This window comes from Oncorhynchus kisutch, linkage group LG29 (genome assembly GCF_002021735.2).
Source record: "Oncorhynchus kisutch isolate 150728-3 linkage group LG29, Okis_V2, whole genome shotgun sequence".
NCBI classification, from domain to species: domain Eukaryota; kingdom Metazoa; phylum Chordata; class Actinopteri; order Salmoniformes; family Salmonidae; genus Oncorhynchus; species Oncorhynchus kisutch.
The window spans coordinates 32198675-32214933 of record NC_034202.2 but is presented as its reverse complement, the minus strand read 5'-3'; the positions used below and the strand labels follow the sequence as shown (position 1 = coordinate 32214933).

Here is a 16259-nt window from a genome sequence, read left to right as displayed (position 1 = left end):
ATCCTGTGACCAATGGACTGATCATAGATCCTGTGACCGATGGACTGACTGATCATAGATCATGTGACCAATGGACTGATCATAGATCCTGTGACCGATGGACTGACTGATCATAGATCCTGTGACCGATGGACTGATCATAGATCCTGTGACCAATGGACTGATCATAGATCCTGTGACCGATGGACTGACTGATCATAGATCCTGTGACAAATGGACTGATCATAGATCCTGTGACCAATGGACTGATCATAGATCCTGTGACCGATGGACTGATCATAGATCCTGTGACCAATGGACTGATCATAGATCCTGTGACCAATGGACTGATCATAGATCCTGTGACCGATGGACTGATCATAGATCCTGTGACCGATGGACTGACTGATCATAGATCCTGTGACCAATGGACTGATCATAGATCCTGTGACCGATGGACTGACTGATCATAGATCCTGTGACCAATGGACTGATCATAGATCCTGTGACCGATGGGCTGACTGATCATAGATCCTGTGACAAATGGACTGATCATAGATCCTGTGACCAATGGACTGATCATAGATCCTGTGACCAATGGACTGATCATAGATCCTGTGACCGATGGACTGATCATAGATCCTGTGACCAATGGACTGATCATAGATCCTGTGACCGATGGACTGATCATAGATCCTGTGACCAATGGACTGATCATAGATCCTGTGACCGATGGACTGATCATAGATCCTGTGACCGATGGACTGATCATAGATCCTGTGACCGATGGACTGATCATAGATCCTGTGACCGATGGACTGATCATAGATCCTGTGACCGATGGACTGATCATAGATCCTGTGACCGATGGACTGATCATAGATCCTGTGACCGATGGACTGATCATAGATCCTGTGACCGATGGACTGATCATAGATCCTGTGGGCGATGGACTGACTGATCATAGATCCTGTGGGCGATGGACTGACTGATCATAGATCCTGTGGGCTAAGGCTAAGGCTGTTTCTTCTAGGACTGTCTCTTTTATTACTAAAAGTAACTTTTATTGCCATTGTCAACTATGTAAAAATAGCCTCCAGTAGCCAAAAAATAAAAACATTGCAGCCTGCAGGTAGAAAATATCCTGATAAAAATAAATATCCTATAAATCACATTGGCTATGCATGGCCTGTCTACAGCGAAATTGAAACATTGTATCAACTATCAACTGGGTCGGCACGAAACGCACACTAGCTAACTTGCAACATTGCATAAAATATCCGTGCCAGTGAGCTCAGGACAGACACAGCTGTGGGCTATTTGTGCATGGGATAAGAAGTAATCAGGTATTTTATGAAATCTCCACTGGATCAGAGCATTACATTTTTCCCTTTCATGTCGAGTGGCTATTGAAAGGGAGAGAGTTGGAAATATTTTTCTAATACTTTGAGGAACTATTGTCCTACAGGAACTATTGTCCTACAGGAACTATTGTCCTACAGGAACTATTGTCCTACAGGAACTATTGTCCTACAGGAACTATTGTCCTACAGGAACTATTGTCCTACAGGAACTATTGTCCTACAGGAACTATTGTCCTATATTTTTCTAATACTTTGAGGAACTATTGTCCTACAGGAACTATTGTCCTATATTTTTCTAATACTTTGAGGAACTATTGTCCTACAGGAACTATTGTCCTATATTTTTCTAATACTTTGAGGAACTATTGTCCTACAGGAACTATTGTCCTATATTTTTCTAATACTTTGAGGAACTATTGTCCTACAGGAACTATTGTCCTATATTTTTCTAATACTTTGAGGAACTATTGTCCTACAGGAACTATTGTCCTATATTTTTCTAATACTTTGAGGAACTATTGTCCTACAGGAACTATTGTCCTATATTTTTCTAATACTTTGAGGAACTATAGTCCTACTTCTATATGAGTAATCGGGTGCGCGTCCTTACTCAACATTGACAGGAGCATTTCAAACAAGACGATGAATAAATTGACAAAACTCAAATGGAATAAAAAAAATTAAAACGTGTTTCTCACAAGTGGAGCATAGGTTGTGAGTTCTGCAAACAACGTGTCCACTCCGACCATGACAACGGTAAACAACTGTAATAATATATTGAATGCATTAACAGAAATGGCAATAACCAAACAAATTATTATAGAAATTACGGGAACTAATGGTAAATGTAGGCTACTACTGGTGATATATGTAAAAGGGAATTGATGAACAGCAAACAATGCACATAATGAACTTATGAAACAATGAATATGCAGGAAATAGTGGGAGAAAGTGCATTCTGAAGAGCGACGTGTCTTGTGCAGCTTAGCCACACTCCACTTTTTCTTGGACCGTGGTACCCCCGCGGCCTCCTCAATGGATTAGTCCACTGAGACAGGTGCAAATCAGACAGGTGTCTCATGTGCCACGAAAAATAATGATCTATTTGCCACTGCTCGACTAAAAAAATATTGGTCAACCAACAACCTATCGCCCAGACGACTAAATGGGGCCAGACCTAGTTTCCCCTATGCTATATATTTTTTAAATAAGATCATCTTGGAGAAGTAATAAGCACCAAAATAAAAACTAGACAGTCAGGGAGAATGTAAAATTAGCTTTGAAACTGCAATTTTTCTCTCAGACCCATGACAAAATGTGTAGAATTGCAGGGAACTAGTTTTGTGTAAAATGTGTAAAATTGCATGAAAATTGCTTTAAAACAGCAAGAAAAGGGCCTCTAAAACCGTGCCATTTGCCACACCCACCCAAGCTAACCTTGCAACTGCACCATTGGCCACACCCTCCCCAGCCCGCCAACTTTGCCACCGCTGCCCCAAAAAATCCTAGGGGAATCACTGAAAAAGTGTAGAAGAAATGCAGGGTGCTGTGGGGGAGGGGGAGCTACTGTAGCTGTTGCAAAGTGTCAAAGAATGTGCACATCAAGCCCCTACTTGTAAAAAGGAGACGTGTCAGCAGCATTCCCAGGGAGTAAAGAGCACACACACCCACACTTATGGAGTCTTGTGGAAAATACTGTATGAATACACAAACACACACAGCTCCTCTAACTACACACACACACAGCTCCTCTAACTACACACACACACAGCTCCTCTAACTACACACACACACAGCTCCTCTAACTACACACACACACAGCTCCTCTAACTACACACACACACACACAGCTCCTCTAACTACACACACACACAGCTCCTCTAACTACACACACACACAGCTCCTCTAACTACACACACACACACACAGCTCCTCTAACTACACACACACACAGCTCCTCTAACTACACACATACACAGCTCCTCTAACTACACACACACACAGCTCCTCTAACTACACACACACACACATCTCCACAACTCGGGTCATACTAGTTTGTTAGTCAGTTCAGTGTGATCTATTGCCGAGGTGTTATGAAGTTATGTCGGAGAAGATGACAAACAGCCAACACACAGCTCTGTTCTCCTTTCCATAACTGATCCATAAGGCATTTGGTTAGTGGTTAAACATCTACATACATTAACATACATATGACATTATGATGGTGACAGGGTCTGAACGGGTCTGTTACCACAGAGAGAGTGGTTGCTTTTCAATGTGTGATGGTGAGACTAACCTTTCAACAGTATACTAGTATCAGTGTACTATCATGTACTCACAGTCTGGAGTTGTGGTGTCAGTTGTTTTTCCTCCAGTGTGGTGTGGTGTGTCTGTGAAGGGTGGGGTGTGTTTGAGACTGTGACTACCACAGAGAGATCAGTATTTTTGCAAAACAGAGGTGCCTGATGCTGCTGCCTCTGGTTGCCTGTTGCTCCCTCTGCTGGGCCCTCCACACTACTGCAACCTGCATGGCTGGTCATGTTCCAGCACAGGAGGGTGTACTTGGAACACACATCTGGTCCTATACCCTGACACACATCACATGTATGCACAATACACACACACTAACACATTGGGTTGTCCCACCTGCCAGAGCTTTGATGCGCGAGCGCTCAAAGAGGCGTGCCGAGCTGTTCTCATTGTCCCAGTTGGTCTCTGCGGCCAGGTCCCAACGGTTGTTGATGTCATTGTACTGCTGCTGGATCTCCTGGCTGTCAAAGTCGGTGGGAGAGATGGTGCTCATGGTGACCGGGGCTGGGGGAAAACCATCCAACCTGCAGGGGAACAGAGAGAGATGGTTATCATGGTGACCGGGGCTGGGGGGAAACCATCCAACCTGCAGGGGAACAGAGAGAGATGGTTATCATGGTGACCGGGGCTGGGGGAAAACCATCCAACCTGCAGGGGAACAGAGAGAGATGTTTATCATGGTGACCGGGGGGAAAACCATCCAACCTGCAGGGGAACAGAGAGAGATGATTATCATGGTGACCGGGGCTGGGGGAAAACCATCCAACCTGCAGGGGAACAGAGAGAGATGGTTATCATGGTGACCGGGGGGAAAACCATCCAACCTGCAGGGGAACAGAGAGAGATGGTTATCATGGTGACCGGGGGGAAAACCATCCAACCTGCAGGGGAACAGAGAGAGATGGTTCTCATGGTGACCGGGGGGAAAACCATCCAACCTGCAGGGGAACAGAGAGAGATGGTTATCATGGTGACCGGGGTTGGGGGGAAACCATCCAACCTGCAGGGGAACAGAGAGAGATGGTTCTCATGGTGACCGGGGGGAAAACCATCCAACCTGCAGGGGAACAGAGTGAGATGGTTCTCATGGTGACCGGGGGGAAAACCATCCAACCTGCAGGGGAACAGAGAGAGATGGTTATCATGGTGACCGGGGGGAAAACCATCCAACCTGCAGGGGAACAGAGAGAGATGGTTCTCATGGTGACCGGGGGGAAAACCATCCAACCTGCAGGGGAACAGAGAGAGAAGGTTATCATGGTGACCGGGGCTGGGGGAAAACCATCCAACCTGCAGGGGAACAGAGAGAGATGGTTATCATGGTGACCGGGGGGAAAACCATCCGACCTGCAGGGGAACAGAGAGAGATGGTTCTCATGGTGACCGGGGGGAAAACCATCCAACCTGCAGGGGAACAGAGAGAGATGGTTCTCATGGTGACCGGGGGGAAAACCATCCAACCTGCAGGGGAACAGAGAGAGATGGTTATCATGGTGACCGGGGGGAAAACCATCCAACCTGCAGGGGAACAGAGAGAGATGGTTCTCATGGTGACCGGGGGGAAAACCATCCAACCTGCAGGGGAACAGAGAGAGAAGGTTATCATGGTGACCGGGGCTGGGGGAAAACCATCCAACCTGCAGGGGAACAGAGAGAGATGGTTATCATGGTGACCGGGGGGAAAACCATCCAACCTGCAGGGGAACAGAGAGAGATGGTTCTCATGGTGACCGGGGGGAAAACCATCCAACCTGCAGGGGAACAGAGAGTGACACCAGCGGTGAGAGAGTGAGTTTCTAAACGGTGTGGAGTTACTTTCAGAGCCTAACAAATGCGTTTTAATAGCCCAAAGTTGACTTTGGAGAACCCCACATTCTATTCCTAACATCTCCCGCAGTCTAATAGGCTCACACTTTAACTTGGCACATTTTCTAGCATGACATGACATGGTCGATGCAAATACTAGCGCGAACAGATATGGTCGGTACAAATGAGGCTGTGAATGGGAGGGAGAAAGGTGAGGGAGGGAATGGTACAATACCTGTAGTTTAGCTTCTCTAGTATACGAGTGTAATATTTAGCTTAGTAAACGGCCAGTTGCATGGCAATTCATTTCATTCATATGCAGACTTGGCAAGCGGAGTAGACCTATGGTTTCAATTGCACACGAAAGTTAACACACACCCACACACGTACGCAACAGGATGACGTGAGCAGCAGATACTTATATAACCAGAACGTCTCACAGTAAAATCTGTTTGAAGGACGCAGGCAAAACTGCTTCATTAAAGGACGCACACGCCTCACAAACAAACACACACATCAATTTCTCAATCCACTCTGGCCTGGTGCCAGGGGTCAATGTCACCTGACCTGACCTGTCCAATCTGCCTCCACAGAACATAAATATCTGGCCATCACCAACAGCTTTTGAACCTGAACCCTGTGGAAAAACTGCTCATAACTTCCTGGATCATGTCCCTTGCTGTTTTTGAATGCGATTCAAGAGTATATCATCAAATTCATGAAAACGCGGTCATTTAAGATACACTACCATTCAAAGGTTTGGGGTCACTTAGAAATGTCCTTGTTTTTGAAAGAAAAGCCTTTTGTCAAATTGATCAGAAATACAGTGTAGACATTGTTACTGTTGTAAATGACTATTGTAGCCGGTAACGGTTGATTTTTAATAGAATATCTACATAGGCGTACAGAGATCCATTATCAGCAAGTTTATCATTTTAGAAGGCTAATTAATCATTTAAAAAATATTTTGCAATTATGTTAGCACAGCTGAAAACTGTTGTTCTGATTAAAGAAGCAATTAGTTGAGTATCTGGAGCGTCAGCATTTGTCAGTTCGATAACAGGCTCAAACTAGCCAGAAACAATTAACTTTCTTCTGAAACTCGTCAGTCTATTCTTGATTTGAGAAATGTAGGCTATTCAATGCGAGAAATTGCCAAGAAACTGAAGATCTCATACAACGCTGTGCACTACTCCCTTCACAGAACAGCGCAAACTGGCCCTAACCAGAATAGAAAGAGGAGTGGGAGGCCCCGGTGCACAACTTAGCAAGAGGACAAGTACATTAGAGTATCTAGTTTGAGAAACAGATGCCTCACAAGTCCTCAACTGGCAGCTTCAGTAAATAGTACCAGCTAAACACCAGTCTCAACGTCAACAGTGAAGAGGTGACTCCGGGATGCTGGCCTTCTAGGCAGAGTTGCAAAGAAAAAGCCATATCTCAGACTGGCCAATAAAAAGAAAAGATTAAGAAGGGCAAAAGAACACAGACACTGGACAGAGGAACTCTGCCTAGACAGCCCATAGCCATGGTATTGGCTATATACCACACCCCCTCGTGCCTTATTGCTTAAATATGTATTCAATGACTGCATTTTCATGAATTTGATGATATACTCTTGAATCCCATTCAAAAACCGCACTTTCATAGTGTCTAGAGGGATTTGAAATCTAGACATCAAATCCTGCTGTTTAATACATGGTGGGTCTGGGGAGGGGTGTTGGTGTTGGTGTTGGTGTGGGTGTTGGTGTGGGTGTTGGTGTGGGGTGGGGAGGGGTGTTGGTGTGGGGTGGGGAGGGGTGTTGGTGTTGGTGTGGGGTGGGGAGGGGTGTTGGTGTGGGTGTTGGTGTGGGTGTTGGTGTGGGGTGGGGAGGGGTGTTGGTGTTGGTGTGGGGTGGGGAGGGGTGTTGGGAGTTGGTGTGGGTGTTGGTGTGGGGTGGGGAGGGGTGTTGGTGTTGGTGTGGGGTGGGGAGGGGTGTTTGGAGTTGGTGTTGGTGTGGGGTGTGGGTGTTGGTGTGGGGTGGGGAGGGGTGTTGGTGTGGGGTGGGGTGGGGTGTTGGTGTGAGTGTTGGTGTTGGGAGTTGGTGTGAGGTGTGGAGGGGTGTTGGGAGTTGGTGTTGGTGTGGGGTGTTGGTGTAGGGTATGGGTTTTGGTGTGAAGTGGGGTGTGGGGTGTGGGTGTTGGTGTGGGGAGTTGGTACGGGGTGAGGAGTTGGTGTGGGGTGGGGTGTGGGTGTTGGTGTGGGGTGTGGGTGTTGGTATGGGGTGTGGGTGTTGGTGTGGGGTGTGGGTGTTGGAGTGGGGAGTTGGTGTGGTGTGGGGTGTGGGTGTTGGTGTGGGCAGTTGGTGCAGGGTGAGGAGTTGGTGTGGTGTGGGGTGCACTAGACTAACTCCTCCATGTCGTCCTGGCCAGAGACAGATCCCAGGAGAAAAGACTGAACTCCGATCAGGAGAGACTGCTGATGAATATGTCAGAGCAGAGTCGCAGAGCAGCCGCCCAGAGAGAAAAATCAGGTAACAGCCAGGAGAGGAGAGAGACACACCATGGCCATGCACTGCTCCTGTCCAGAACCTCTTCCCATCCACTCCCCTGTGGTCTGACTGAGCTGTGGCATGGTCAGAGTTAAGGCCCTACCGCCATGGGGAAGGAGGGGGAGGCATTCTCTCATTCTCTACAGGAGAGGACAGGACAGGATTTCTCCCTGGTTACAGTGAGCCCCCCCCCCCTCCCCGACAGCTATGCGGCCTGGTCCCTCTCACCTCCCCTCCCGTGAAGGATCTATCCAGATTAAAACCCCCAGACAGACAGTTAACTAAAAGGCCCATTAGCTGACACAGCATGTTTGTTTAAGGGGTCAGATAACAGATTGGATCTGTCTATTGTCTGTTGATCAAGGCCTGTTTATTTGTTTGTTCTATTGTGTCTGTCGTAATTCTCTCAGTGGGATCCGGGTATTGGGGTGGAGTGATAGGGCTGCTGGGGGTCTTTAGGGCGGAGCGACGGTGATGCTGCTCCCCCTGTCCTCCTGCTGCAGGCTCCATGCTCTCTCTTCCTGCCCTACGGGAGGCTGTCTTAATCCAGAGGATTGGGCCAGAGTATGCTGCCTCCCTCCCTCCACCAGGCTAGATAGCTCCATCAGTCACTGGCCTGCTACTCCATGTTCTGCTATAGGACACCACTCGTCCCCTGAGCTAGTGGCAGCACTACTCTACCACATCTACTAGGAAACAGGGAAGAGGTGACCTGCCAGGGGACAGTTTACCTGCTACCAGAGCTATTTTAAAATACTGGTAAATATTCATGGAGGTAAGTACGCACACACACTGACTCACCCCCTAATTCAGACATAAAAATTGGGACTAGTTAAATCCGTACTCCAACAATGAGTCCCCTTTAATACACAGACGTCGAGATGCACAGGCAGATCTGTGTCTGAGCAACCGTGAGGTGAAAAAACAGAGGAACTTCAGGCTTATATACTCGGCAGATACAGCAGAATGTGATGCCTTGCAGACAGTGAGCATCCACCGTCTCACATTGAGTATTCACAGTCTCTCTTCTCCTGGGTCTGTCTTCCCTCAGCTCAAATCCCTCTAATATAAGCAGGAAGCATAATGGTGAGAAATGTGGACATTATTCCAATGAAAGAAAATGTGTCCTTCCCAGTCCCTCCTCTAAATGAACTGGCAACAGATAAAGGACACGTGTGATGGGGAGAACGGAGAGAGTTCATGAGGGGTCACCGTGGAGGATGACGGGAGGATGGGGTGTTAAATCTAGTCTGAGAAGTGTGGAAGGAGTCTGTGACAGGGAGAGCCAGGAAAGCTTTAGACAAAACTCCTAGGGAGGTGGCGAAGGAAGATATTGTGTCCTAGAGCAGTGGTTCACAAACTGTAGATCCGCGGGGGGGGGGGGGGGGGGGGGGGGGGGCGGGGGGGGCGGGGGAATCATTACTTGTTACTAGTAATACATGTATTGTTTTAGAAACATAAAGCATGCTCATCTGTTTTTTGTCGGTGTAATTTTTGCGTGAAAAAAATATTGTGGCTAGTAGATTTTTCTTACATCTACCTGCCATAGTGGCTGGTAGACCAAAACGTTACTTTGATGCCCTGACTGCATACCTTAGAGAGCTATGTATAACTTGACAGAAATGTCCAGATCAACTAGCCCATGTCAGCTCATATTTATTTAGCTAGGTTTTTAAGCCCTTAGATTTTGTTGTAATGTTTGACTCCCTCAAATATCACATCAATACACATTAAGACATGACAAAATGTGTAGAATTGCAGGAAATAAGCTTTAAACCTGCAGCATTTTCTCTCCACCAACAAGAGGGGTGTGAACCGTTTGTGTCATGAACAGTGCATGTGACCATAAAAATAGACATGGCGTGTATGCACAGGGGGGGCAGGATGTTCCCCAATGCTGGAAGGGGGTCCTGAGTGAAAAAGTGTGGGAACCCCTGTCCTAGAGGGCCAGACAATACAGTCCATCCAGTATTGGATTCATTTGATAGGACTGTAGCTAGCAACCTGGTGATGCCATATAATAGGGTTGTCACGATACCAGTATCTTGATGTAACAAGCGTGGACGCCGCACTGCTCCTTACACATGTAAACATCCAAATAAAGAAAGAAGCAGGGTAAATCCCATTAGGGTCAGATTAGGAAGTGGCTCAGAATAGAAACCCAGCAGATAGTCATTATCCTCAAAGAAAGACAGGAGGAACAATCAGAAATACTTCCATTCCCTCCCTCCCTCCAGTCCACTCTGCCCCAGAACCCCATAACCCCAAAAAACACCCATAATGGACCTTCTGGGGCTGACTGACTGACTAGGACACTGCTAGAGCCTGAAGGCTTGAGCCTGGGGGAGCTTTGGGTCCTCTGAGGCAGTGTGAACAGACAGATGGCTCATGGCTCAACACCAGGCCCGAGACAAAATTATTTCCAGAGACCCCAATTCATTGTAGCAGTCAAGGACAAAAGTAAAGCAAACATTGAATGAAAGGGGACCAGCAAATGGAGTACCTAACTAACTGATTAGGCACAACTATTATTAATTATTATACAACATTCTTACCAAAAACAGAATGCTATATAACAATTTCAGGTCTGCAGATTTTTCTGTGAAGAAACAGAATCATGAGATCATTTATTCTGGTATCGTTCCCATGTAGCTTGTTTCTGGTCACAGGTTCTCTCAACCAACTTTACCTGGAATGCTTTTCCTTCACTCTGCGTCCAACTCATCCCAAACCATCTCAATTGGGTTGAGGTTAGGTGATTGTGGAGGCCAGGTAATCTGATGCCTGTTTTAGGGCACTCCATCACTCCCCTTCTTGGTAAAATAGCCCTTACAAAGCCTGGGACGTGTGTTGGGTCATTGTCCTGTTGAAAAACAAATGATAGTCCCACTAAGCACAAACAAGATGGGTAGGCGTATCGCTGCAGAATGCTGTGGTAGCCATGCTGGTTAAGTATTCCTTAAATTCTAAACAAATCACTGACAGTGTCACCAGCAAAGCACCCCCACACCATCACACCTCCTCCTCCATGCTTCCCGGTGGGAACCACACATGCGGAGATCATCCGTTCACCTACACAGCGTCTCACAAAGACACGGTGGTAGGAACCAAAAGTCTCAAGATTTCCACCGGTCTAATGTCCATTGTTCATGTTTCTTGGCCCAAGCAAGTCTCTTCTTCTTATTGGTGTCATTTGGTAGTGGTTTCTTTGCAACATTTTGACCATGAAGGACTGATTCATGCAGCCTCCTCTGAACAGTTGATGTTGAGATGTGTCTGTTACTTCAACTCTGTGAAGCATTTATTTGGGCTGCAATTTCTGAGGCTGGTAACTCTAATGAATGTATCCTCTGCAGCAGCTATTCCTTTCCTGTGGCGGTCCCCATGAGAGCCAGTTTCATCATAGCGCTTGATGGTTTTGGCAACTGCGCTTGAAATGTTTTTTTAAAAGTTCTTGATATTTTCCAGATTGACTGACCTTCATGTCTTAAAGTAATGATGTTGTTTCTCTTTGATTATTTGAGCTGTTCTTGCCATAATATGGACTTGGTCTTTTACCAAATAGGGCTATTTTCTGTATACCACCCCTACCTTGTCACAACACAACTGATTGGCTCAAACACATTAAGGAGAGAAATTCCACAAATTACTTTTAACAAAGCACACCTGTTCATTGAAATGCATTCCAGTTAACTACCTCATGAAGCGTCTTTGTAACTGTGTAAAAGAATGTACCATGTATGTCAAATGTTTATGTAACAAAACAAATATATATATACACACAGCTGAAGTCAGAAGTTTACATAAACCGTAACCAGATACATTTAAAGTCAGTTTTTCACAGTTGCTGACATTTAATCCTAGTAAAAAATCCCTGTTTTAGGGCAGTTAGGATCACCACTTTATTTTAAGAATGTGAAATGTCAGAATAATAATAGAGAGAATTATTTCTTTCAGCTTTTATTTCTTTCATCACATTCCCAGTGGGTCAGAAGTTTACATACACTCAATTTGTATTTGGTAGCATTGCCTTTAAATTGTTTAACTTGGGTCAAACATTTCAGGTAGCCCTCCACAAGCTTCCCACAATAAGTTGGGTGAATTTTGGCCCATTCCTCCTGACGGAGCTGGTGTAACTGAGTCAGGTTTGTAGGCCTCCTTGCTCGCACATGCTTTTTCAGTTCTGCCCACATATTTTCTATAGGATTGAGGTCAGGGCTTTGTGTTGGCCACTCCAATACCTTGACTTTGTTGTCCTGAAGCCATTTTGCCACAACTTTGGAAGTATGCTTGGGGTCATTGTCCATTTGGAAGACCCATTTGCAACCAAGCTTTAACTTCCTGACTGATGTCTTGAGATGTTGTTTCAATATATCCACATCATGTTCTTCCCTCATGATGCCATCTATTTTGTGAAGTGCACCAGTCCCTCCTGCAGCATAGTACCCCCACAACATTATGCTGACACCCCTGTGCTTCACAGTTGGGATGGTGTTCTTCAGCTTGCAAGCATCCCCCTTTTTCCTCCAAACATAACGATGGTCATTATGGCCAAACAGTTCTATTTTTGTTTCATCAGACCAGAGGACATGTCTCCGAAAAGTACGATCTTCGTCCCCATGTGCAGTTGCAAACCGTAGTCTGGCTTTTTTATGGCAGTTTTGGAGCAGTGGCTTCTTCCTTGCTGAGTGGCCTTTCAGGTTATTTCGATATAGGACTCGTTTTACTGTGGATATAAATACTTTTGTACCTGTTTTCCTCCAGCATCTTCACAAGGTCCTTTGCTGTTGTTCTGGGATTGATTTGCACTTTTCGCACGAAAGTACATCTCTAGGAGACAGAAAGCGTCCCCTTCCTGAGTGGTATGACGGCTGTGTGGTCCCATGGTGTTTATACATGTGTACTATTGTTTGTACAGATGAACGTGGTACCTTCAGGCGTTTGGAAATTGCTCCCAAGGATGAACCAGACTTGTGGAGGTCTACAATATTTTTTCCTGACTAGGGGAGTGGGGGATGGAGAGGGGAATGGTTTAGTAGGAGAAGGAAAGGGGGCTGGGGCAGTAGGGGACAAAGAGGGGACTGGGGAAGTAAGGGACTAGGCGAGTAAGGGGGAGAATGAAAGGGGACTGGGGGAGTAAGGGGACGGAGAGGGGACTGGGGAAGTAAGGGACTAGGCGAGTAAGGGGGAGAATGAAAGGGGACTGGGGCAGTAGGGGACGGAGAGGGGACTGGGGAAGTAAGGGGGAGAATGAAAGGGGACTGGGGGAGTAGGGGACGGAGAGGGGACTGGGGAAGTAAGGGACTAGGCGAGTAAGGGGGAGAAGGTGACGGGACTGGGAGAGTAGGGAACTAGGGGAGTGGGGGATGGAGAGGGGACTGGGAGAGTGGAGGAAGGAGAGGGGAATGGGGGAGTAGGGGGAAGGAGAGGGGACTGGGAGAGTAGGACGGAGAGGGGACTGGGGGAGTAGGGGACAAGAGGAGTAAGGAGAGGGGACTACGGGAGAAGGAGGAAGGAGAATGCTCTAACACCTGATTATATTGCACTCCACGAAGAGCCTGCCAGTTAGCGAATGCAGTAAGCTAAGGTAAGTTGCTAGCTAGCATAAAAAATTAATCAATGACTGTCATTGCTCCAATGTGTACTTAACCATAAACATCAATGCCTTTCTTAAAATCAATACACAAGTATATATTTAGCTAAAATAAATCCAGGTTAGCAGCCAATATTAACCAGGTGAAATTGTGTCACTTCTCTTGGGTTCATTGCACGCAGAGTCAGGGTATATGCAACAGTTTGGGCCGCCTGGCTCTTTACGAACTAATTTGCCAGAATTTTACGTAATTATGACAACATTGAAGGTTGTGCAATGTAACAGGAATATTTAGACTTATGGATGCCACCCGTTAGATAAAATACGGAACGGAATAAACGTTTTGTTTTCGAGGTGATAGTTTCCGGATTAGTCAAAGGTATATGGTTTAGAGAGAAATAGTCGACGCGTTATAATTCCTGTAATAACTTGCGGCTGAGCTTGAAAGGGGTTCCTTCGTTATTTTACCGTTCATGTCTTCCATAGAGAATGTCTTGATCTACTTCAAATAAGGTCTGTGTTTCGTGCAGGTTAGGGTGCAGGCTTAAACCGCCTCGGCGTTTTGATACCCATGTAAATCTCACTAGGATAAGGTAACGTTTGACAACATATTTTCATAAATCCACTCTACAAAAAAAATGATCTTCGCTTATATTTAGCCAATGTTGATCAGAGTTACCTTGTCCTATGGATATCTACAGTTATAAAATTGGCACGGTGGTGTAAGCCTACATGAAACACAGACCTTATTTTAAGTGAATATAAAAATATCCTATGGAATAAATGAAGGAACCGCTTTTCAGATTTTGCTAGGTGTCATGGGAATTATGACTCGCACTTTGGTAGTCAATTCTTACCATGCCCATTATTAAAATAGGATTTCCTGCATATAGAAATTACAGTTTTTGTTTTCAACATTCATCACAGGTAATTTAAAACTCTATTTTTATTCAAACAGTTGAGAGTATTTGTCTCCTAAACAAACTCTTCAGTATCATTGTCACTTCAGAGCTGTGTGTGTGTAACGGTTTTCTTCTGGTGAAAGAGAGTTGGACCAAAATGCAGCGTGGTTAGTTTTGTACATCTTTAATAAAGATGAAAATACAACAATCTACAAAACAAGAAATGTGAGAAAAAAAAATGGGGAAAAAAACAGTCCTATCTGGTGCCACAAACACAAAGACAGGAACAATCACCCACAAAACCCAACACAAAACAGGCTACCTAAATATGGTTCCCAATCAGAGACAATGACTAACACCTGCCTCTGATTAAGAAACATATCAGGCCAAACATAGAAATAGACAAACCAGACACACAACATAGAATGCCCACCCAGCTCACGTCCTGACCAACACTAAAACAAGGAAAACACACAAGAACAATGGTCAGAACGTGACAGTGTGTATTTATGTATTATATTAAGTTCAAATAAAAGTGTTCATTGTTCATTCAGTATTGTTGCAATTGTCATTATTACAAAAATGTGTGTGTGTGTATGATATATATATATATATATATATATGTATAAAAAAAAAATTCTCTCTCTAATAAATCGGCCGATTAATCGGTATCGGCCTTTTTTGCCCTCCAATAATCGGTATCAGCGTTGAAAAATCATAATCAGTGGACCTCTAATCTCCATCCTGCTTATCCTCAACACTGGGGCCCCACAAGGGTGCTTTCTCAGCCCTCTCCTGTACTCCCTGTTCACCCACGACGGTGTGGCCATGCACGCCTGCCTCCAACTCAATCATCAAGTTTGCAGAAGACACTACAGTGGTAGGCTTGATTACCAACAGCGATGAGAGCCTACAGGGAGGAGGTGAGGGCCCTCAGAGTGTAGTTGTCAGGAAAATAAGCTCACACTCAACGTCAACAAAACAAAGGAGATGATCGTGGACTTCAGGAAACAGCAGAGGGAGCACCCCCCTATCCACATCGACGGGACAGTAGTGGAGAAGGTGGAAAGTTTTAAGTTCCTCTGCGTACACATCACGGACAAACTGAAATGGTCCACCCCCACAGACAGCATCGTGAAGAAGGCACAACAGCGCCTCTTCAACCTCAGGAGGCTGAAGAAATGTGGCTTGTCGCCAAAAGCACTCACAAACCTCTACAGATGCACAATCGAGAGCATCCTGTTGGACTGTATCACCGCCTGGTACGGCAACTGCTCTGCCCACAACCGCAAGGCTCTCCAGAGGGTAGTGAGGTCTGCACAACGCATCACTGGGGGCAAACTACCTGCCCTCCAGGACATCTACACCACCCGATGTCACAGGAAGGCCATTAAGATCATCAAGGACAACAGCCACTGCCTGTTCACCCCGCTATCATCCAGAAGGCGAGGTCAGTACAGGTGCATCAAAGCTGGGACCGAGAGACTGAAAAACAGCTTCTATCTCAAGGCCATCAGACTGTTAAACAGCCATCACTAACATTGAGTGGCTGCTGCCAACATACTGACTCAAATCTCTAGTCACTTTAATAATAAAAAATTGGATGTAATAAATATATCACTAGTCACTTTAAACAATGCCACTTTATATAATGTTTACATACCCTATATTACTCATCTCATATGTATATACTGTACTCTATACCACCTACTGCATCTTGCCTATGTCGTTCGGCCACCGCTCATCCATATATTCATATGTACATATTCTTATT

General features: G+C 45.6%; 1 protein-coding gene across 4 annotated transcripts in view; it reads right to left on the bottom strand.

Annotated features, from left to right (window-relative positions):
* The window catches only part of LOC109874410 (spectrin beta chain, non-erythrocytic 1-like), a 106734-nt gene that overhangs the window by 78379 nt on the left and 12096 nt on the right, over positions 1-16259 (bottom strand). For 3 of the 4 annotated variants that reach the window (XM_031808783.1, XM_031808782.1, XM_031808784.1), the window contains exon 2: positions 3990-4177. In XM_031808783.1, coding sequence (XP_031664643.1) covers positions 3990-4146 — 157 coding nt within the window. In that variant the 5' untranslated portion in view covers positions 4147-4177. Of the gene's footprint in view, positions 1-3972; positions 4178-16259 lie in introns of all 4 variants that reach the window. The other variant, XM_020466295.2, reaches the window with a different exon arrangement.